Source organism: Dromaius novaehollandiae, chromosome 10 (assembly GCF_036370855.1).
Source record: "Dromaius novaehollandiae isolate bDroNov1 chromosome 10, bDroNov1.hap1, whole genome shotgun sequence".
Taxonomy (NCBI): domain Eukaryota; kingdom Metazoa; phylum Chordata; class Aves; order Casuariiformes; family Dromaiidae; genus Dromaius; species Dromaius novaehollandiae.
Genome location: NC_088107.1, coordinates 21,025,576 through 21,047,622, shown reverse-complemented (window position 1 = coordinate 21,047,622; position 22,047 = coordinate 21,025,576). Strand labels below are relative to the sequence as shown.

General features: G+C 42.7%; 1 protein-coding gene across 5 annotated transcripts in view; it reads left to right on the top strand.

Moving 5' to 3' along the window:
* Positions 1 to 22,047, top strand: part of DAPK2 (death associated protein kinase 2) — a 61,720-nt gene that overhangs the window by 7,287 nt on the left and 32,386 nt on the right. For all 5 annotated transcript variants that reach the window (XM_064517532.1, XM_064517533.1, XM_064517529.1 and 2 more), the window contains exon 2: positions 1,002 to 1,099. In XM_064517532.1, coding sequence (XP_064373602.1) covers positions 1,023 to 1,099 — 77 coding nt within the window. In that variant the 5' untranslated portion in view covers positions 1,002 to 1,022. The remainder of the gene's footprint in view (positions 1 to 1,001; positions 1,100 to 22,047) is intronic.

The following is a 22,047-nucleotide window of genomic DNA, read 5'->3' as shown; positions in this document are numbered from 1 at the left end:
GGAAGCACAGTAAATGTGAGAACAAGTGCATGTCACGGTGAATTCTTTCTCGGTCTCTCTCCACCTCTTCACTTTGGGAGCCAGGAATGATCCTTGCTGCCAGAGCATCTATAGGATTGAATCCACTGATCCTGGCAGGAGAAAAGCAAGTTCTTTCTCCCTTTCCCCAGCCACCTCATTCTCAGTTTTGCAAATCTCGTGAGGCTCTCCATTTTACAGGATAACCTGCTTTGTGGGGAAAGCACTCTTCACGACACATTCAGTTGGTCACTATGGACCAGTATAAGGTGCTCCCTGATTCCAAAATGCACCAGTATGAGACTTGTCCTTCCAGACCTCGTGGACTTTATCACCTTCAGTGATTATGCTCAGAAAGCAAATGTCACCGTTATACAGAGTAATGCATGCAATAAATAAATGCTGCTGCTTTTTTTCCCTCATCTGAAATGTCTAGGGGTGATGAAAGATGTTGCACTGAAAACCCTGGAGATAAAATTGCAATGCTTTTTTTGCAGCAGTAGTTCGAACTTCCTTTTGCAGTCTCACCACTGTGTTTCATAAACTGAGCCTGAGGTGAGAAAGAGGAAGTTGTGCGTTGTGGTCTTTTGGGTCCTTGGTCTGCCTGCTGATACTCTGATGAAGAAGCCTGTAATGCTGATTCTCATGGTAGCTCTCTTTTTGGTGTAGTGCAGATGCTTGAGGTTCCCAAGCCTGTTAAACCATATGCCTTACTTTTAGACTTGAAGGTATGTTCTGTGCTTCTGGTTAATTATGTGCCCAAGTACTTAGGTAAGGAGCAAGAGCCCTCTGCAGTTAGAGGCACACACCTTTTTCCAGATTTGGACCGTCACTGTTCAGCTGAGACTATTGAAATAATTCTGTATTTGCTTTTGGTCATGAATGAGCTGCAATGGAGCCAAAGTGCTTATATCAGAAACGTTTTACTGATTCTTTGTCTGTTGGAAGGTCATGATGAATGTCATTCTGTCTTACTATTCTAGTTGCGTCATCTTTGTGCATCAATGAAGAGTCCAAATATGGCTTTGTTCAAGCAACAGAAGGTGGAGGACGTTTACGAAATTGGGGAAGAGCTAGGAAGGTAAGTTTGTATAGATGACACCAACACTGTTCTAAAAACTGGCATGTGTAGGGATGTTTGCAGCATCTTACAAGACTTGATCTCTGCTCCGCATTATAACCTAAATTAATATAAAACAATAGAAACACATTGCTTTACAGAAAATGCATTTTCAAATTGTTGTTTTAGGTTAACTGTAGTAACTATTTTTCCTGCTTTCCGTCTTACAACTGGGACAACAAAAGGTATGTTTTCGTGGTCGCCTGCAGATAGAAGTCAGCTTCTGTGCTTTATACTGAGTGTACCTGTCTGTTCTCTGAGGCACTAGGAAGCAGGAAGCTGTGGTACCACGGCCGTGATCATAGACACGGCTCTCTGGTTGGGCTTGGTTTTTTTGAACAGTGCTGTCCAGCCTCTTGAAGCGTGGACATGTTCATCTCTGCCTGCAAAACACTGTCTGTATTCCTGAAACGATTCACAGATCAAAATTTCAGCTGGACTGGTTAATGTCTGTGTATAGGTTTTAATCCATAAAGACTTACCTACAAATATTAATTCTAGTTGAAGTTAGTGGGCTATTACCCTGCTTAACCATAAGCACCTGCTTAAGCACTCTGCTGGGTTTGCTGGCCTGGATAAGGCAGGGCTCCCCCAGTCCCTTAGCAGCACACAGGGCTCTGAATGAGGATAGACTGTGCCCATTTGGTGTTCAACCCTCCGATGATTTTCTTTTTAATATGCAAATAGCTAAATTAGGGCTATACACTTGCTGGCTTCTTGCCAAACATCTGGCAGTTGGTTCTGATAAATGGCTGTATATGTGCAATTACCCCTTTTCAAGGGCTGATAATTTAGCTACATTAAAACACTTCGGTTGAAGCTGTTTCCCTGCCAAATCTTCTTTTTCACCCCCAGCTCTTTCTTCACTAGAATTGTCAAGGCTGTTTCTTTATAAGGGGGATGTTTATAATTTTTTCATTCTTTTCCCCCTCAGGAAGGCCTGAGTTGTTGAATTTTCCATAACTGGTTACTTTCAGGTAATGACTGGTCCTGAGAATATCAGCCTGAAAGTGAGAATCTGTCAACAGTGAGCCCTAAAGAAATGCTGTATGTGAGGGGGGGTGGAGGAGGGAAGTTGTGTGAATGAAAATACCAAGGCTAGCCTAGCCATTGGTGTTATCGAGCCCAAATGTTACATCTAGTTCTCCAGAACAGGGGGAAAAAAAGTGTCCTTTTTCTTTTTTTCTTTTTTTTTTTTTTTTAATCTGGGAGGCTCTAGTACGTACCGTAACTGTCAAATTGCTAAAATGAGAAACTGTAAAGTGAATAGTTTGTTTTTGCTTCGGCTCCTGAATTGGATTTGGAAATCCAGTGTCCTTTGAGATGATGAGCCCCTCTGTCCTCTTCAAGCTGATGGGTGAATGGAGAAATGCAGCTGGACCAAGCTGAGGCGGTCTGGCCCTTGCCGTTCGAACCTGACTGAAGGGCCTCAGGCTGGTAAAGGCTCGCAGCAGCCCTCCTCCCGTCCTGGCCGACTGTCGTAAGAACAGTGGTGTCAGAACAGCTGGTCCCGAGCGTTGTGCGGTGGGGCTGCTGCTCGCTGCGCACACCAGGTTTGATGGGCTGGTGGGCCAGGCTTAGAGGCGGAAGGACTGGCAAAGATAGACTGAAGGTGTCCAGCAGGTCCATGGAAGAGGCAGTTACCTGGGCTCTGAGAGAGGCTCTTGAGAGCAAATTGCAGAAATTTCCTTGGGAAGATGAAGAACCAGAGAGGAGCTTGTCTGTGGGCATTCAAGTGCTGGAAAAACTGTATCTGGGGAGACACCAGCAGAACGCTTCGCCTGTGGATGCGTTCTCGGCCGCGGAGTTGTAATCACAGGGCTAGAGGGGTCTGGCAGCCAGAGGATCAGCGAAGAGGCAAGCTGAAAGCCAGAAAGGAGGGAGGTAGCCGCTAAACGGCTTGTCTGCAGACCAGGCTGGGAGAAAGAAGAGGCCGTTCTCAGGTGCAGGATCTGGAGCTGACTTGCCGGTAAAATAGACTCAAGAAAAGGTACTGAATTGTCAGACGATTCTGGAGCTGGGATAGCTGCAGCAATGTGTTGTGCTTGGGCTTTTAAGGATTAACAAAACAGATACTGTGTTTAGACTACTGTTTTGCAGTATGAATGAAAATAAAGCCTCAGACTGGATTATGCCACAAAAGCTTTTGGTAGATTCCCTGGGGGTATGACTGAGGAGAGAGAAAAGCACCACGTAACGTGGAAGTGAGGGGTCGTGTGGGTTACATTTACATCTACAAACTTGTGTTGGCCAACAGCAGAGCAAGGTCAGAAGCAATCTGAAGGCTGCCTGTTTTTTCGAGACTTGAGGGGTGGTTCAGTGCTCTTGATGGGCAGATATGCAAGAGGAAAGATTATACTGTGAGAAATGAGTGAAATCAAGTGAGTAAAGGTCAGTCTCTTTGGTGTATAGAAATCCTTTGCCTTCTGCTCGGTAGTGCTGTGATTGTCAACCAACCTCATGCGATACACCCAGGCATGGAATCCGAAAATGCAGCCTTTCTGTATGGGCGTATTTTCGGCATAAAAGGCATTTCTAATCAGTCAGAAAAAGGAATAGCTGTATGCGTGAGCAGATACTATCTTTGCATGATGAAGGGATGTTAAACTCCACTACAAAATCGTGCTCTAGTTCCCAGCATTTTACATATAACACTTTCCTTAGATGAGAAATCCAAGTCTGTTACTGAGATCTGTAGGCAAAAGTGTTCCCTGAAAGATCTGAAGGAAGCAGGTAAATTGTGAGGCCTCTTCTGCTTGTTACATTTTTTCAAGAAAGTTGCTGTAATTATTATTTGACAGAAGAGGACAGCAAGATTGGAATAGCTCCCTTGTTCTGAACGCATTTGGGTTATATACTTTATAGATGCCCATGCGCATAATGTCATACTGTCTTTCTTTGCCAGCTTTATTTTCATTTTCAGGTTTTGTGGGGAGCTTTGCAGACCTTTTTTTTTCTTCAGCTGTGTGTTAAATGTGTAGTTTGAGGTTGTCATGTCTCTGTACCTCTGAGCGGTAACCACTGCTTTCAGGCCTGTGAGAAATGATTGCTTGTTTTGCTGGAAGTGACATTACACGCTAGATGGGTTGCAGCGACTTGAACACAAATTTTTCTAGTGCTGACTGATGCCCTTGAAGCCTGTAGGTGCCTTTCATTACTTTCAGTATGTTTTCAACAAGCTGTTAGTGCTGACAGGAACAGGTAGGTTAAAAGATTCATTATTGTGACGCTGGCAATACAAGTCACGAAACAAGGAGATTTTCAAACAGTGTCTGCGAAGTGTCCGTCCTGTTCACGTACTTCTGAGTTTGTGATTTCCTGAAAACAGAACTCTCCATTAATACAGGGCTGATGCACGTTCCAGCTGAGGTGCAGTCAAGACAGAATACAGGATCTCACCAACAGTTCCAGCACCTGTTTATCTGAATGTCTTTGCACAGCCCTGAGGAAAGGGGGGGTTGTCCTTTTTTGTATTGTGGATGCTCCTGCGCGAGGCTTAGATGTGCCGGGGTCTGGTGATGAAGTTAGACCTCCCCTGTCGCAGCCATCGAGCTGAGCAGAGGCTGTTCAGATCCAGCTGTAGCATACGGTGCAAGGGCATGTTTGTGGACTCCTTGACCGGTTCGTTCTCAGCGTCGCTGCTGAGCTAAAGCAGCTCAAAGGGATGCTGGAAATACTGTGTCAATGGTGGGAGAGAAAATTCTCTGCAGAAGAGGGGAGCAGGTTTCCCATAGCTGCCGTTGCGTGCCCTAACTAGCTGCCTGGCTCCAACCTGCTTACCCCTTCCATCACATTCCCTTCATCCTCTGCGTGTTACTGCAAGGCTTCACCTCCGTTGCCTGACTTCTCCACAGGGTACCTGCAGGGAACAGCGAGCCAGGCATGTGGCAGTAGACAACAGAAGCTGCGTATGTGCCTGTTAGTTCTGGCAGCTACACTTGGGAAATTTAGCATGGCCTCTGCTGAAAAGAGTGCAATATCTTACTATGACATACATACTTTTAAAGTTACTTCCTGCAAGACAGGATCAGTTGGTTTGTATGTGTGAAGTCTGTGGGGACTGTGGTTCTTTAGCAATAGCTAAAAGGGGGCCTAAGAAGAGCAGGAGCCTCTTGGGTCAAGTTAGCAAACTTCACATTTTTTTTTTTTTTTAAAAGCCTTCTGAGATCTACAGTACAGCTTATTGCTAGAATGTTGAAGTATTATTAAATGCTTTTTTTTTTCAAAATTTATGAAGGGAGAAGGGTGAGTTTAGAAAACTTAACTGACCTAAGAACATAAGTTAGTATGTGCTAGCTGAAAACTCAGCTTTGAATTGTTCAGGGTGTTATTTGTCCTAAGGAAAAATTGATACAAGTTAGAGCTATGATGTCACTTTCAAAGAGTACACGTATAGCGATTTAGGTCACAAGCTAGATATAAAGTTTGACTGTTTGCTCTCTCTTGCATTTTGACAGTGTGTGTTTTCCATGTAATCTCCCACTGTATCTGTAGCCAAGAGTTACTGCTGCTCCTTACCAGAGTGGTAAAAGAGTGTATGGAGAGACAGATACAGCTACAACAGAAAATCTGTGGTTTTCGTTGCATTTGTCATGGGACAGACGTTGGTGATCATTAGGCTTTCCAAAGAGCAGGAAAGGATGTTGGGTCAGATGTGTGCTTTACGTGCTCCGAGTTGCTTGACTGATTTGCTGTTCCCAAGGGCACTGCTGGCTGTGACTTGAAAGGAAGAGGGCTTGCTCTCCTACCTCTGCAGTCCTGGGGGAAAACTTTGTAAGGAGTGGATTATTAATGGGCTTTGCCCTTTTGTCCTTAGTGTGAACGGCAACAGAAAAGATGAATATGTTCCATGAATATTAATTTTTAAAGTCCTCAGGTGTACTAGTTAGACTAGAAGTCTACAAGAGCTAGAATGCAATGGGGTATAAAGTAATCACTGCTTGCAGAGATACTAGGAGAAGATCGTGCTCTTCTTCCCTTTCTCCCAAAGATAGCAGATTACACAATTTGGGAGGACTTCATACAGTCCTCCCGGGCATTTAATGCTGTCACTGTTTGGAGACATCAGACTGTGCTTTCTGGCAGATTCAGCTTCCTTCTGTAAGTTCTTGATCAAAAATGGAAATTTCAAAAATTATTTTCCATAGAATGTTTTCAAAATTCATTCCTCCTCAAATGTCATCTTATGTTGTTAAATGTGACTTTTATTCAAGTAATGGCAAACTGTGTCTTATATAACTATTACTCGTTTTGATAAAGTTCACTGCAAGGAATCTATTAACACGTTTTTGCCTGTTTTGAGAGAAACCCTGGGGCAAGCCAATTTCAGGAATGTTTGCAGCAGATCACTCTACTACATGTCAAAAAGATGAGATACTCCTTGAAAAACATGAGGAGGGAAAGGCTAGCTTGACTTCCTTGGGAGTACACAGAAGGTCAAACAACCGCTTGTTCTTGAGCCAAGGCAAGTGGCAGGGAGAGGAAACCGGGAATGGGAACTCCTAAGCTGAAGCCAAAATGGGCCAAGAGAAGGCAGAACTGCCCCCTGAGCGAGTGCTGCGGTTCCCAGGGAGAGCTGCTGCCATTTGGCAGCAGCAGAGCTTGCCGGATGGCCTGAAACAAACCATCTCAGGACTTGGCCGTGATTTCGGTGGATCGTTCTGTCTAGCTGGACAAAAGCATTTATCATGCAGCCTCGCAGGTGCCTTTTTTAACTGTGCTAGCAAACACGGTGGCAGTGGTGGTAAGCGCAGAAAGAGCGGTGGCATTTCAGAGATGTGCAGCGTAATTCATAAAAAGCTGTACTATGGAGTCACTAATCTGTCCCCCAAACGTGTCATCAAGCAGCCCGGAGAGGGCTGTCGACATCTGTGCGTTCTGGGCACAGTCACCGTGACATGCCGAGCCCGGGCTCGGGGCAGGAGGCGTCACGGAGCCCGTCCGGAAGCGTTTTGCGATGATGGCCGTGGAGAAAGCAGTGCTCCCCCAGGGCGCTGCGAGAACGGCCCTGCGGCCTCCGGAGACGATGTCCTGCCCGCCGCAGCTCAGCGTGCTGCAACGTGGTGCTTAACTGAGACAAGCCTGAGAGAGGATTTTGGACGGGGAAGTCTCTCCCTTTCCTTCGTTGTTGTCCTTTCACTGTGGTGGGAGCTGCAATCCCGGCTGAGTCAGGCCACCGCTTTTCTGAAGGGGGTAGGTGCTTTGCTCTGCCTTCCCCCACGGCGTGTGCCAGCCTTACCACCAGCCAGGCCAGTTTCTTGCCCATCTCAGTTACTGGGAGCTGTGTTCATCTTCAGTCTCTCGTTTCCCCAGCTCCTGTCTGGCTTTGCCTCCTCTTGTGCAGAGGCAGGAGATCCGGCGTGGACACAAGATGCGTGGTCTGAACTGAACCTCGTAGGAACACAGACCCAGAAGTCCTTCAGTACGTACGGGAAGTAGAAAAGGGGTTTTGCTCGCTTCCGACTTGGAAATCCTCTTAGCTGGGAGAGGCACTCTGTCGCTGGTGCAGCGTGGAGGCCTGTGGGGAGGCAATCAGGCACGTCTCTAACGCTGGAAGCGCTTTCCTTCTGACAAGGAGAACGAGCAGGGCCTGTGGAAGCTGTGCAGACTAGAGCAGTGAGGCAGCGGCTGTCTGTGAGCCCTCTGCCTGAAGAGCTCCGGTCTCTGGAAGCTCTCTGGGAGTCCAAATTAATGCCTAGGCAGTGCAACAAGCGAGCTAAATATGGGTGGATCTAGGCTTAGCTGGGGGTATCAAATTTACAGCATGGCTGTGGCTTTCTTTCTTTTTTTTTTTTTTTTGCATTTTAGGTGTTTAGGGTTTGTATTTTGTTTTGAAGAATTTTATGCTTCACGAGTGTGTTTAAATATCCCTAATTACTTGTTTCATCTGATTCATTCTTTGTCTACATGACTGGAGTCTGTCCTGGTATTTCTGTTAGATTTAGCTTATTGCAAATCCAGGATTACTTCTCTGTATATCTGTATCTGTTAACGCCTTTTGTTTTCACTGAAATGCCATGTAAAGGCAATTCTTTTCTTTTGGAGAAGACAGCACATACCTGCTGCTAAGGAACTATCAATGAAGAGGGAAATGGGAATCCATTAGTCAAAGAAATTTGTCAAAGAGTAGCTTGTTGGCAATATTTTATTAATAGTTTCAGTTATTTGTATCCTATCCCCCACTCTCCGCAATTCAGTCTCCAGTTAACTGTTCAGTATATGGTAGCTCAGCTTTAAAATTATAGGTATGTTGCATTTTATTCTCTGCAGAAGTGTTGAAGCAAGCCTACTTAGTGTCCAGCTCCTTACCAATGAAATGAACTTCTCTCTTTTTGCTTTCATATCTGGAGTCTAAGCTCTCTGGAGCAAGAATAGTCTCTAAATACATATATTTTTAGCACTTAGCTTCCAGGGTTGCTGACCTCAATATGTCACTGTAAGGTAAATTATTCATGATATGGGGGGGAGCCCAAGTTTGTGACTGCTCTAGTAGTAGTATTTCTCTAGCGTTGCTTGACTTTACAGGCATCCTATGAGAAGTAGGAGAGAAGCAATGGTACTTTCTGCCCCGATGTGTTAAATGAAGAGTCATTTTGAGCAAGCTGTTAGAGCTTCTTCTCCTGTTTTCCCCATCCGCGCCCCCAGCCCCTGGCCAAGATGATCCAGTGTGGTTTTAAAGGCTTTGGGGATTGGCTGAATTTCAAGTCTTCGTTATTTGGGTATTGGGGGGGGGGGGGGGGGAATTTCTGCATCACATGTAATAATTCTTGTCATGTGGATTTATTAAAAAAAAAAAAAGATTGCATGTAATCAGTGTGATGGATGCTTCCATTTCGTTGTCATGGTGGCGATGTTCTCTCAGGCCAGTTCTGAGTGGTTATTCTTGTCTGCTTCTACGCCACGGTGTTTCCTGTTCTGATGGGCTTTTTAAAGATATGGAATTTCGATTTGCTCTTTGGACTTGAAAAGGATTACGGGATTTTTCCTCTTTTAGTAAGATACTTCATTTCTTCGCATAATTGCAGTTCAGCGAAGTTATATTGTACGTATCTGGCCTACTAAAGAACAACAAAACAGGTGCAGATTCTGGAAATACCTTCGGCATTTACTTCAGTTGAAGTTGTTTCCTTTTGCCTTCTATGTAACCGAGCCAGGAAGAAATTCCAGATGATTCAGACAATGCCTTAATCATTTCGATGTCTATTGGTTTTTCCAGGTATAACCCAGCAGCCAGTTTCTCAGCCCCTTCTGACCTGGGGTGTGGTTTCATGGTTGGTTTAAAGCAATCAGAGTCTTTCATCGGGGGCCCACCATGCCTCCTGGAGCCCCCATCGTCAGCTCCGAGTGCCTGCTCCCCTCCTTGTGTGTGGAGGGTCAGAGGAGCTCACCGAGATAGCCAAAAGCCTTTTTTCTGGGTGAAACTTGGAAGGACAGCAAATGCAGCGCTTTACCAGCGGTGCTGGGGCCTTGAGGCCTGGCACATAATCGCTGTTCCAACAATGTAACTTGTAAATATTTGCTTATGTAATGAAAACAAAAAGCAGAGATAACAGAGGTATTCTTTACAGGGGAGAAACTTGGAAATGCATGATAAAAAGTAATGTCATCCAGCTAGACGGACTCTCCCTGGCAACCAGAGGGGTGTGATTGCAGCTAGCAAATTTACCCTTAGCACGCATCACGTAACATCTTCACATGAGGATTTTTTTTCTTTTGCTGTAGAAATCATTCAGTGCTGGGCTTTCCCAGACATCAGGCTTAACTCTGTTCTTCATTTGTACTTTGAGTGAGTTCTCTCAAATTGGAAGAACAACCTTGGGCTTTTCTTTCCCTGCAACGCATACAGAGGTATTTAAAGCAGATCTTTGTTTTTGATGCAAAATGTAACTTTATTGATTTCTACCCAGCACCTCTGTTAATATTTCTTGTTACTATGATCTTATATGTCATATGTTTGATGTATATTGAATCTTCTCTTGAAACATTTTTGACATCTGGTACTTGGTCACCATAGCTGTGATTGTCATCAGCCATCTGATCTGATATAGTCACTACTTCTGGATTTTTACACTCTTTCAGCAAACTGGTCTTCATTTTTTTCTCTTTTAAATAGATTCCCCTGCTAGTTTTCAGTGTTCTCAACTATTTCTTTCTAAAATTTTTGTTCTATTACAGAAAGTACAGAGAAAATTATGGCTCTTTTTATTTTATTTTAGGTAATGAAACTGCTCTGCCTACAGTAACTAAGAAGAACTAGCCTTGGTTAGTACTTAATAACAAAGTCGCACCTTTTTTGAGAGAGAGTTCCTTATCACCAGAATCCAGCTTGGTGATGGAAATGATCTCAGTGTATCTGCTCAGTCCACGTTTGTCTTTGAAAGTATGACTAGGGCTAAGCAGCCCCAGTGGAAGTTTCTGTGGAATTGGGCTTGTATGTGCCTCTCTGATGGTCAGGATCAGTCTAGTTCTGGTAACATCTATTAACCCTTTTTAAAACTCTGCAACAGCGCATTTGAACTGGGGTGGGCACCTGGTGTGATAGCTGAGCATGACGCACAGTGAGGCTTTGGTGAGGAGACGCATAAAATCATTCCGGCAGCGAGACTTGTCCTGTGCAGCGCTGGCGTGTTCGGTTACAGTCGCTGGCCTGTTCTGGGAGTGATCAGAAGCCTTTTTTCCAAATGCAGTTTGAACACCTTTGTACCTTTAAACGCAAAGGTACAAGGTGCTAACCTTTTACATATATATTGCGTCTGCACGGGTGTTGCTCTACATAGCAGCAGGAACAGCTTATCAAATCAGCCATTCCTGCTAAGCTTGAGTCAGCTTTGACCTTGCCTAGGTCTCTGGACTCTGTTCGTTACCACTACGAGAGCTGGTATTCAATCTAAAACCTAAGTGTGATAAATGGGAAGAATTTTGATCACGCACATTTTATTCTTGAGCTTCAGATTACAGAAAATACTTGCCAGACTATGGGGAACTTGCCAGAATTGCTGGGCTAGAGCCTTATCACCACAGACTCTCTGCTCATCCAACCTCAGGAGCTGATGCGGGCCGCCTTGCTTGTCACTGCGTAACTGGGAGGCTTCCAGAAAACACTTAATGGCTTCAGAAAGTGCTGGTGGTGATTCAGCAGGCGGCATGGTTTCTTGTAAACCAGGGCTAATGACCCCCCATGGCGATTTTAAGGCACTGATTGGCTGTAATGCATATAACACATTACTTGACTGATAGCTGCTAGTAAGTCATAGCGTTGTTCAGAAACATGAGGTTTATTAAATGTGGATTTGAATCTGACGGTTTATTTACTCCATACTTATTCCAGTAAACTGGGTCCTATTTGAACTGTATTCCTCCGCTGTTGGGACTCCCTTTTGGCGGTGGACGCTGAGTCTGTGCTGCCCAGGACGGGTCTCCTTTGCATGAGCTGCGGAGAGATGTGGGCTCAAGGTGCTGGAGACCCTGATGCTGTCAGACACAGCGTGTCTCCAGAGGTGCACTCCCCTGTCGTACATATTAAGACTTACCATGTAAAGTCACTATATTCCAGAGTATTATACAATCGATTAGTCGAAACATGGCTTATTAGGGAAAATGCCATGGTGTATTTAAAAGTGGCAGCGGATTTTTTTTTCTTTCCCCGTGAAGAGTAATGCATCCTCTTAGGATTAACAGCTGGCATATTGTTAGACTAGCAGTATGGTGATGCATCTCACTGTCACGTTAACTGACGTGGTTAGATGCAACTTTGACGCTGCCCAGGCCTTTAGTGAATCTGAAATGAAATCGTTAGTTGCTTCTCATAACATAAACATTTTCTTCCGACTTATCTCACAGGGCTGTGGTAAGAAACAGTGATACTTCTGTGATAATCTTGCTTGAAAGGTTCAAAAGATAGCCATAGTATTTTGTGAACTGGATTTACTTTGTATATCTTTCACACATGAAGAATTTACCTACTTTTTAGTAGTCAAGCAAAATTGCTATAAAATAGTCTATTAAGAAAAGGTTTAGAGCATTCTGTCATAATCCAGCATCTGCTGCAGTTTAGGTTCTGTGCAGCTGCGCGAGGAGAGGTGGCCAGCTTGCCATTCGTTACGTTGTTTTTCCACTTTGTTTGCAGCTCAAACACAGGAAATAGTGACATTTGTGACAATTTCATTTTTAAAGCTGTTTACGAAGTTGTAGGATGTGTCAGCGGAGTGTTACACACATTAAAATTTGTGCGTTTTATGTGAGTTTTGTTTCATAACGTCTTACAGGAGCAAGAAGATACTTTTCCTTCAATGACTTTTCCATACTAGGGTTTCTTTCTCGTTGTTTCAGCTATCATGCTGTAGTTTCTTAGTACGTGCTATGCTGTTGGACATACCATGTATTCACTGCTTAGATTAAACTCCTGCCATAGCAAATACTGGTTTAGTTTACTCTGTATTGCCAGGAATCACGAGTTAGTTTGAATCTATACTGTTTAGATTCATAAAAAATAAAACATATTAAGTAGTAGTGCTGTAGTCCATTTACAGAAAGCTCCCAGTTCTTTATGGCTGTGACCACAGACTTCATACAAAAAGCTTCCAGGAAAATACTTTTATGCTTGCGAACCTTGTGTGGCTTTTGGTTGAGCTGTTTCCTAATGAGCTCTGAAAGCACGCAAATGGCTCGTAGGAGTTATCAGCAGCATCTATTGCCTCTCCTTCGGGAAGAGCATGCCAGCACAGTGACAGTGAGCAGGACTGGCCGCTGAAGTATAAGGAAGTGGAGAGAAGAGGGCTTAGCATAATGAAATCTATTAAGTGCAGCAGAAAAATTGCTCTAAAGACTTAAGTTTGGGAGGACAACAGCTTGATAGGCCTGAGGTTTTTTTAAAAAAGATCTTGAACAAGAATTTTTAAGGGCTTTGCTGTGAAAGCTAACAGAAATACACCTATTAAAGGATAAAATTACTGGAACCTACTTTTTCCAAGAAAAAGAGTTGAGAGAAAAAGATCAAGAGCAGAAGAAATAGTAGTAAGATGCAGAATTTCAAAGCTTGCAGTCCCCAGTTAAATCTAGTAATGGCAAAAAGTCACAATTAACGAAACTGTTTATGTAAAAACAACTGCTGTAGTTGATAATCAATGATCTTTGATTGCTGAAACTAAATAAACCATGAGGTCTTGCCTCTAAAGGCAGCCTCTTGTATCTGGAGAAGAAGTCCTGCACCCCGGTCAGCCTGACACTATTTTCTATGATTACGTTCCTGTATATTGACTCAGAACTGCACAAGGAGAATGCTAAGCACACATGACAATTTCATGATGCATTTTTAGGATTTTTACTCTCCTGTCGATAGAGCTCTAGATTACTCAAAAAACAAAGTAAAAGATGCTATATGCTTATTCACTAGAGGATGGACAGTGTGGTGCCAACAGAAGGTGAAGCTGACTTGGCCCGTGAAGTGCACAACATGGAGTTAGCTGATTGTTACTGTCAGTAAAGATAAACAGATAAAATTATTTTCAGGGTTAAAGATATCATGTTGTCTCTTAGCTTGGGGAATGTATGGCACTGGATAGGGTGTCTTTTTTTCTCTTGCTGTCAAGGGACCAAACTTACTTTATCGTGCAGTTAGAGAAAGAGAGCCAACAACTGGCAAACTTTGCAATGTCTAGTAAAAGCTAAAATTAGCTCTGCAAGCTATGCTTTGGCATTGTAGGCACAGGCAACCACATATGTGAATTACATCGGTTTGCCCATGTTTGGGATAGGGCTTGTGATAGCAAATTGCCATAACAAATTGCCAGTAAGTAATATTGTTCTGAATCACAATCAGGCTTGGGTTTTGATCTTGTCACAGTGAGGGCTGACAGACCAGGCTTACGTTAGCGAGACTATTGCAAGCTCTGTGTGCTGGCATTCCCACAACTGGATGTCTGAAACGTAAGGAAAAAATACAAATATAAATTGCATGTTTTTATTCAAGCTTAAAGCACCTTATACTGAAAAAGTTGAGCTTTTCACAGTTTCCCCAACAGCTCCTCCCCTTAGTGGACTATTGTTTTTATGGTAGGTACCTCATATATCCTGTTATGCTCAAGTCTTGCTTTTAGATTTATAGAATGTATTTAGGGCAGCGGGGAAGATCACTCTGAGAGTGAAACATTCACCCTACTCTTCTGTAGAAACAGTCTTAAATCAGAGTTACACGTTCAGAATTTGGTATAAACACAAGTCAGAACCTCCTCGCCCTGTCACGTGGATGCGATTGCCTTCTTGCAGGTGTCACCGTAAGGCGGATAGATGAAGTAACCTGCCTGAGGCAGCCCCAGCTTTCTGGCCGAGCAGAGCTCGGTACCTCGGTGTTTCTGCTTTTCCTCAGTATGTGGAGAGGCAGCAGTTTAAACAGGATCACTCACAAACGGGAGTTTTCTGTCGTGTGCTTGACCTCGCCAGTAACTAACACTGGTCGGAGTCACAGGCAGGCTTGAGTTTTGATCCAGTCTTAGTGGGGACTGAAAAACCATGCTTATGTTACTGAGACGGCTTTTAAAATATTACTCAGCTGGCTACAATATTTGTGTCCTACAACTGACGGGAGCATTTTAAAGCTGATCAGTATTTGAAGCATTTTACAACTGATAGAAGCATTTTAACACTTGCCCTAAAATTCCAGGAGTGAAGTTATTAAAGTAGAAAATTTTAAGTATTTTGATTTTTTTTAGGAATAAACAAAAGTTATATGCTGCCTGCCTGTTGATCCACATCAATCGCCAAATTCTCAAGAAAGCCTAGGTATTAGTGTCTATCGTACTGTCCACTGCTGTTTGGCAGCTACTCTCTGGGTTCATGCGTAGCAAGCTTGGGTGTTTTAGTGTTGTCTGTATAGCCTTTTTTGTTGTTTGCTCTCAGAAGGAAAGTGAGCAAATCAGTCAATTTGAATAGATTTTTTCCTTGTACTTTTACTGATGTCTGTAATAAAGGGGCCTTCCCCAGTTTCTGATGATTCTTGATCAAGTGATGTAAGTTACTGTGTAATGCTACAGGTTCTCTTTACCTTTTGGGGATGCTCTCTTGGAAGACCAATTTGTAGAGAAGTTCAGAGTAAAAATAATGTGTTTCTGCACAGTCATATCCAGTTTTTGTCGTCTTCCTTCATGCTTTGTATGGCTTTAAGACTTGTGGTTTGAGAAGTTTCCTTCAAGGCCCTTTGTCTGGAATGCGATTAGGCTGGGTCGAAACCAGCTGGCTGGCATACCAACCATAGTTACTTTAACGCAGCTTCTATCTTTAGAGAAGTGCACATCGGAGCAAGAACTGAACTGCGCTAGGAAGTTCTGTGTAACCTTGCTTAAAACATAATAAGCAACAACAAAACATGTGAGGGAGGAGAAGAAAGGGGAATGGAAGGTCATCTCCCTTTCCCTTAAAAGAGCTTGTTTGTGTCCACTGCGATTTAGCAGACTTTTCACTCTGATGCAGCAATACCAAACGTGTCAACATCAGTATTACCGTGTTCATGTTGCTGTGGTGTAGCATACCTTGAAGGGCCATTCGCTGTTCCTCTCCAGTGGCAAGAGGAAACTGAGACTTTCACTGTTCTGCACCTTCTGCAGATCAAAAAGAAAACACAAAAAGAGTAATAGATGTTTATGGCATCATTCGAGTTTCCCAAAAAAAAAAGTGAGGAAGAAATTTTGCAGTGTTTTGCTCCATGCAATAGAGTGCAGGTGCTCGCTGCCTCCTGCCTGGCTATGTACTGTTGGTGTTGCTGAGCAGCCGCTGGTTGCAAACTCCTCCCGAACTAGAAAGCAAAGGAATTCGAGCTACATACACAGCTCCCCAAGCGAGGTCCCAGGTCCCCTGCTGAAGGGAGGGTTAAGCTGTTTTGCCTTCATGGTAGTCTGCATGCGCATGTAGGCAGTTCAGAGGGTGGTTGAGATGCAGGTAGGTCGTATTTTAGTTTTCCTTGTTTCCTTGTTTAGTTGTATTTTTTACAGGTAATGTATTCTTCTGCTGAAACACCTAGTGAGTAAAAATGTGAGTGATTATAATTATAAAGATGTTTAGAGACATAAAATGAAATGTAAATCCAGCTGTATGCTTACCTCTTGTAATTTTATTTCCTTTTACCAGTAGTACTACCTGCATTTTACAGACCTTGGGAGAGGAAATTAAGTACAGAAAGACTGAGATGTTACTTTCCATCACGTATGTAGGATCCTAATTACCATTAAAATCAGCTGGAGGTGGCTGCCTAGAATCCCTTGCAAATCTTTTCCAAAGTAAATTGTCCAGGCTCATCTGGGGAAATGAATGTAGCCTCTTGCCTGGCAGAATGCCACAGCACTATCCCCCTTTTCCAAGTTCGCTTACTTTTCTAAGAACTCCTTGAAATTGTATTTCAGTGTCAAGTGCACCTGTCAGCGTGTTCTAACATATCTATCTATCTTATGGAAATTTCAAATTTTAGCAACTACAAAAAAAATTTAAAAAAATTCTTCCTTTTACAGAATTTTTTAAATGAATGCAATAAAGATAAGCATAGAACATAAACCAAATCAGCCCAAACTGAACATATGTTTGGTATTTGGGGAAGAAATGGTTTGCTCTTCTCAAATGACAGACTTGACTTCCTCAGCTGGCCTCAGAGGGCCTGACTGGAGCCAAGTAACCTGCACTGTCATCTGAGCATTTTGCTTGCTTATTTTCAGCGTTTCACGACAGCTACTAGCAATGTGATGTTTCTGGAATATCAGAGGAGGGTGGATATAAACCCAGACTTACGCTTAGATCTTCTTAAAGGCTCTTTTTATTCTGATGCACTGTAGCAATGCCACTGTTCTGCACTGAGGCATCCCAAACAGGCAGTCTGCACTTCTGTCGTTCACTCAAGTCAAATTCTGCCCCAGAGCATTACCCTCCAGCACCAGGATTAAAAATAAACTTTGAAAAAGAGTGAGAAATTATCCAGTTATTCTGGACTGCCCAGTTTCTCTCTTCTCCATATTCTTTTCACCTCCTCTCCTGAACTGCACAACAATAAAATAAGCTGAACTTGTGCTTATCTAAAGCATGTTTCTAAAAATGGACTCTAAAACCACCCAGTATTATTGTCTCTTTGTGTTCTTGTTCAGTGACAAATCGCCTAGATGATATTAGCAATGCAAATAATGTCTTCTTCATTGCTAGGATGAATTCCATTATTAATGATGGATGAATATGATGTACATAATCATATAGTAACTGACTGGTTGCAGCTGCTATTGTTTATGCTCTTAAGCTGTTACCACAGTTGAGGACAGTCTATTTTGGATCTATGATGAGGCTGTAGTACAGCTGTCCAAGATATTTTGAAAGGGAACAGCTTCAATTAAAAAAAAAAAAAGAAAAAAAAGGTAAGATGTGTCTGCCTCTGAGCTTATCTTGTGTGTGCTGTAAATACTGCTGTTCAGGGTACGAGTCATCTTTATTTCACTGATGTACTACAAAACATGAATTTTGGCAGAGACATTTAACTGAAATTTGGACATCTGAGTTGTGAAATTTGGTTTCAAGTCTACAGTCAGCCACAGACTCCTTGTGTGAAATTAAGTAAATGGCTTAATTTCTTACTGCTGTCGACTCGACCGTCAGAGACGTGCTTTCCTTTCTCCTACCTCTTGCCATGTCTGGACTGCAAATTCTGTGAAGTTGGCACTGTTTGATTCTTATGCTCTGAATGCATCTGCATTAGGGAGCACAGAAGTGCAGTTGTCTTGATCCTCGTCTTCAGGAGCTATTGTTGTTACAAAAAATCTGAAGTGTCTGACTGTAAATTACCAGTGAAATCCCCTGTAGCTGCATGGGCCTCTGCAGGAGCTTTTCGTTTGCGTGGACGTGTCTGATGAAACAGCAGACCAATATGCTATCGCTTTAACTTTGGTTCAGAGCCTTTTCTCCCTGCTTGCCCCTTCCTGAACCTTTAACTCTTTTCTCGGTGTTCTTCAATATATCAGTGCCTTGCGAAGCCTTGGGCTACTCCTGTGGAAAGACACACTGGCTGCTGCTTTGTAGTGACAGTCTTAAAGAGTTGTTCAAAAATACTTTAGCGTTCCCCGGTGATGCTTTATTAAAGACGCTGGGAGTTCGGGGATAAGCACAGGCAAAGCAAGCATGCTCTGCAGCAAGAAGTGGAGAAAAGGGTGAGTGTGGGTTATGGGCAGTAGCATGGTTACATCACAACTCTAAATGAGGCGTTTACCTGTCTTTTTCCTTATGGCTCTCGCCCTCTTCTGTTCAGTCACCAACTATCTTTCCCTGTGCTCATTAAAGACTATCTGCAAAAGCCTGTTTGTAAGGGATAAAGTGAATGGCCTGAAGACCAGGACAGGGGCAGATAGAGTGCGCTTGTGGGCACACACGGAGGGGAAATAGTAAAATATAAGGGACAGGATAAGATGATGGGCAACTGTCCAGATGGTAAACACGTCAAAGGGGAAGAAGGGAATTCCTATACTGTGTCATTGTTATTTTCCAAAGTTCTTAAGTAAACAGAAATCTCCAAAATCATGAGCACTGTTGGTCTTTTAGAATAAATGCAAAAATAGCTGTGTGTTTGCTCCCATAATCTGCAGTCATGAAATAATGGTATTTTTCCCCTGAACTTTTTTGGCAAAATTTATGCCCCTAGGGTGAAGTCAAGGAAGTAAATACAGCAACACTAATATCAGGGCTCTTTAGAAACTCTGGATCAGGCAAGCTCTGCTTCTTAGAAAAGAAAAGAAAAAAGTCCTTAAAGATGACTAGAGGCTCTAGTAGAAGCCCATGATGCTTTACTGAAACAGCTCTCAGCACCATAGATTGAACTCTTCTAGCAGAATGTTTAAGGCAAGTTTGGGGATTCTGTAGCAGGAATTTCATTCTAAGTTCTCTAGGGGTTGGCATGTAATGACAAAATCAGGAGGCAGAAATAAAGCCTCTTAATGAACTAATGGATTTGACAAATGGTTGCAGTCTAGATTCTATGTGAGATTAATGAATTAAAAGCTTCCTAAAGGGATAAGTAAACTTGTCCTATCCATTCCCTCCTCTCTCCTGAGAAGTGTTTAGGATATGTCTGAGAATGAAAGACAAAAAGAAGCCCTTTGAGCTGTCTGGCATCATTAGAGCTGTCTGAAATGAGAGGCTGCCTCTGCCATGGAGTGTCAGCTTTTGAGAACAAGTAAGGGCCAAGTGACAGCCTTAATTCTGGATTTCTTTGCCTTTGCAGGTTTAAGACAGGCTCCAACCAGCCATCTGCACTAAGTACATTATATATTATTAAGGTTCTGAGTATCATTGCTGTGTATGCTGCATAACTTAAGTTCCAACTGTACTTGCATCTCTCACTTACCAAGCCGGTCAAGGATATAATAATACTGAAAATAATAATAGCTCAGTGCGTCTATAGTGTAATCATGGGTGATTGCACTTAATGAGTGTGTTTGCGATTCTTATGAAGAGGTCCTGGCTGATGAAATCACAGTAGTTATCTGTAAGATTAATCCTTTCCTTGCAAGCTGGCTATAATGCCCTGACTAAGGAAATGCCTTATAAATATATTCTGGGGCTGGAGACCTGCCAGTTCTTACAGAGTGAGATCTCAGAGATAGAGCAGAGAGTGGGGCTACCTGTGGGTGTAAAGAAGAACTCATTGCCTTGTTTTATCAATTTGAAAAGTGTTTGGACATCAGCAGAGTCACTGTGCGCCTGAGGAGACAAGGGATAAGACTGTCCTTTTGCTGATAGGATCTTAGGTACGAGTTAGACTTTTCCGCCTGCCAGGCAGGAGTAACTGTTTGGCTATGCTGTTCTTCTAACAGGGTTGTTTCCCCCACCCTATTTATTAGAGTTGACTGTGGCTTCCTAGCAACCTAACTTCCTAGAAATCCTAAATTTATTTCTGCTCCATAGTAGAAATACAATGAAAGATTTTGCATGTTTTTGCAAAAGTACGGTTCCGCAAATATTCAATGATAACCTGAGCTTGGAGTTTCTAGCAGAGGAGCTTCAGTGTGGTAACAGACTGTTCCTGCTGCTTGAAGTTGCAGATGTCCTCAGGTGGGCTGTGAGCTCCTTGAGCTAGAGTCCAGACAACAGTGGTCACGTTTTCCTTTCATTTGGACTCTGGTAGGTTGTATTGCAGAGATACGGCTGCAGGGCTTCTCCTGTCCACAGCAGCCTGCCCTCAGACTCGGCACCAACCTCAGCAGGCTGCTGGCAGTCGTTTCCTTTCACAGCTGTTCCTGCTGCTGTAACGCTTCTCCACTAGCTCCTTGTTTTCCACCAGCTCACATTCAGCCTCCTGCCTGGTCATGTGCTCTATGCATCATTATATGCAGGTCTGCACTAACAAGCTGTTGGTTGTGGACATGCAAATAAAATAATCAATAATCCTGAAGGGACCATTAGGTACAAGAAGGTTCTGAGATGGCCTACATGATTAAAAATTAGCTTTAATTTATTCCTTGTGTATAAAAGTTAGTTTATTGAATACTGGTGAAAATACTGGGCTTCCTGTTGAGGAATGCGCAAGAGCAGTGAATGAAACTCATTCTGGCTGGAGTAGACTGACCTCATTTCTTTGAACTGACTGAAGCAAATGTCAAGACGTAAACCAAATATTCTTAGTCCTCATTGTTGCTTGAGCTGGAAGTGCTTGAATTAGGACACTAGAGAGTCTGTATCAGTTTTGTTTGAAAAAATCCCCATCCATGGTTTATGTGTTTTAACTCTAGCTGCTCTTCTGTTCAGACCTGTTCAGTTTTGAGTTGGTTTTGGAAGATCTATGGGAAAATTAATAGTTGGAGAGTTTTTGTATCCAAACAAGGTGATTTTACATGAATTTTATGAAAAATCTTTATTCTAACTTCTTTTTAGTAAAGACTAGTTGAAATTTAGCATTTGTGATGAAACCTCAAGCCAAACAAGTCTTCACATAGTTTCAGACTTACCAAGTATTTTAGTATCTCCATGAATCAAGCCGTGGAGTTAATATGTATTTAAATCTATATGCCTGCTATTCTCTTTGCTTAATTTGAGTGTTACAAATTTAAGTCAAACCTAAAAACATACAGGTATGCTTAATTAAATCTGCTGAGTGTTCCTTCATTAAAGAAACGTGTTTCTGTTTATGTGATTTTTATCTGCTTTCCAGAAGCAGTTTGGACAAGAGCCTGTTCCATTGCATGGAATAGTGCTGGTTGTCTTTAATATTTCTGTTGTAGTAGCAGCAAACTGAGATAGACACCTTAGTGTTAAGCAGTGTACAAGCACACATAGGCACATTGGGTGGAAGAAAGAAAGTCTATTCCTATTTTGCTGATGGGCAGAGTGAGGCAAAAGTGACTTTTAAAAGGATATACGATAAGTTTATGACAGAATTCAGATCTCTTAAATCCCTCCAGTACTTCAACTACAGACCATTCTTCTTCCTTAATTTTTGTAAGGTATTAGTGGCTTGCTTACATGTCCTGTGTGGACTAAATACAAATTCAAGGTAATGGCTTATGATTTTATTTCCTGCTTTGTATGTCTATGACGATTTTAGCATGATTAAGCATTCCTCTGATACAACATCGTTTTCCTTGTCTAGAATAAGTTACTGGATCCCAAATGGGATGAGCAGAGAATCCTGTGACTGATCACTCTGTTTCGTGCCGTATTCTTGCCTAACACAGAGTTCATCTCTCTCAAATCCTGCTTTAGTTACAGACCACCTTTTTTGCTTCAACTCTGCAGATAGTGCCTCTCTAAAGTTCAAACAGTGCCTCTCAAGGGAATGACAACGGGAGAAGAGCTCATACAAAAGAAAATAAAGCAGGAATCCAGAGTTTCTTATTGGAAAGTCAATAAAATGTGCCTCATTTTGAAAAATTCCTGTCACTGATGTAAGGCTGCAACCTATA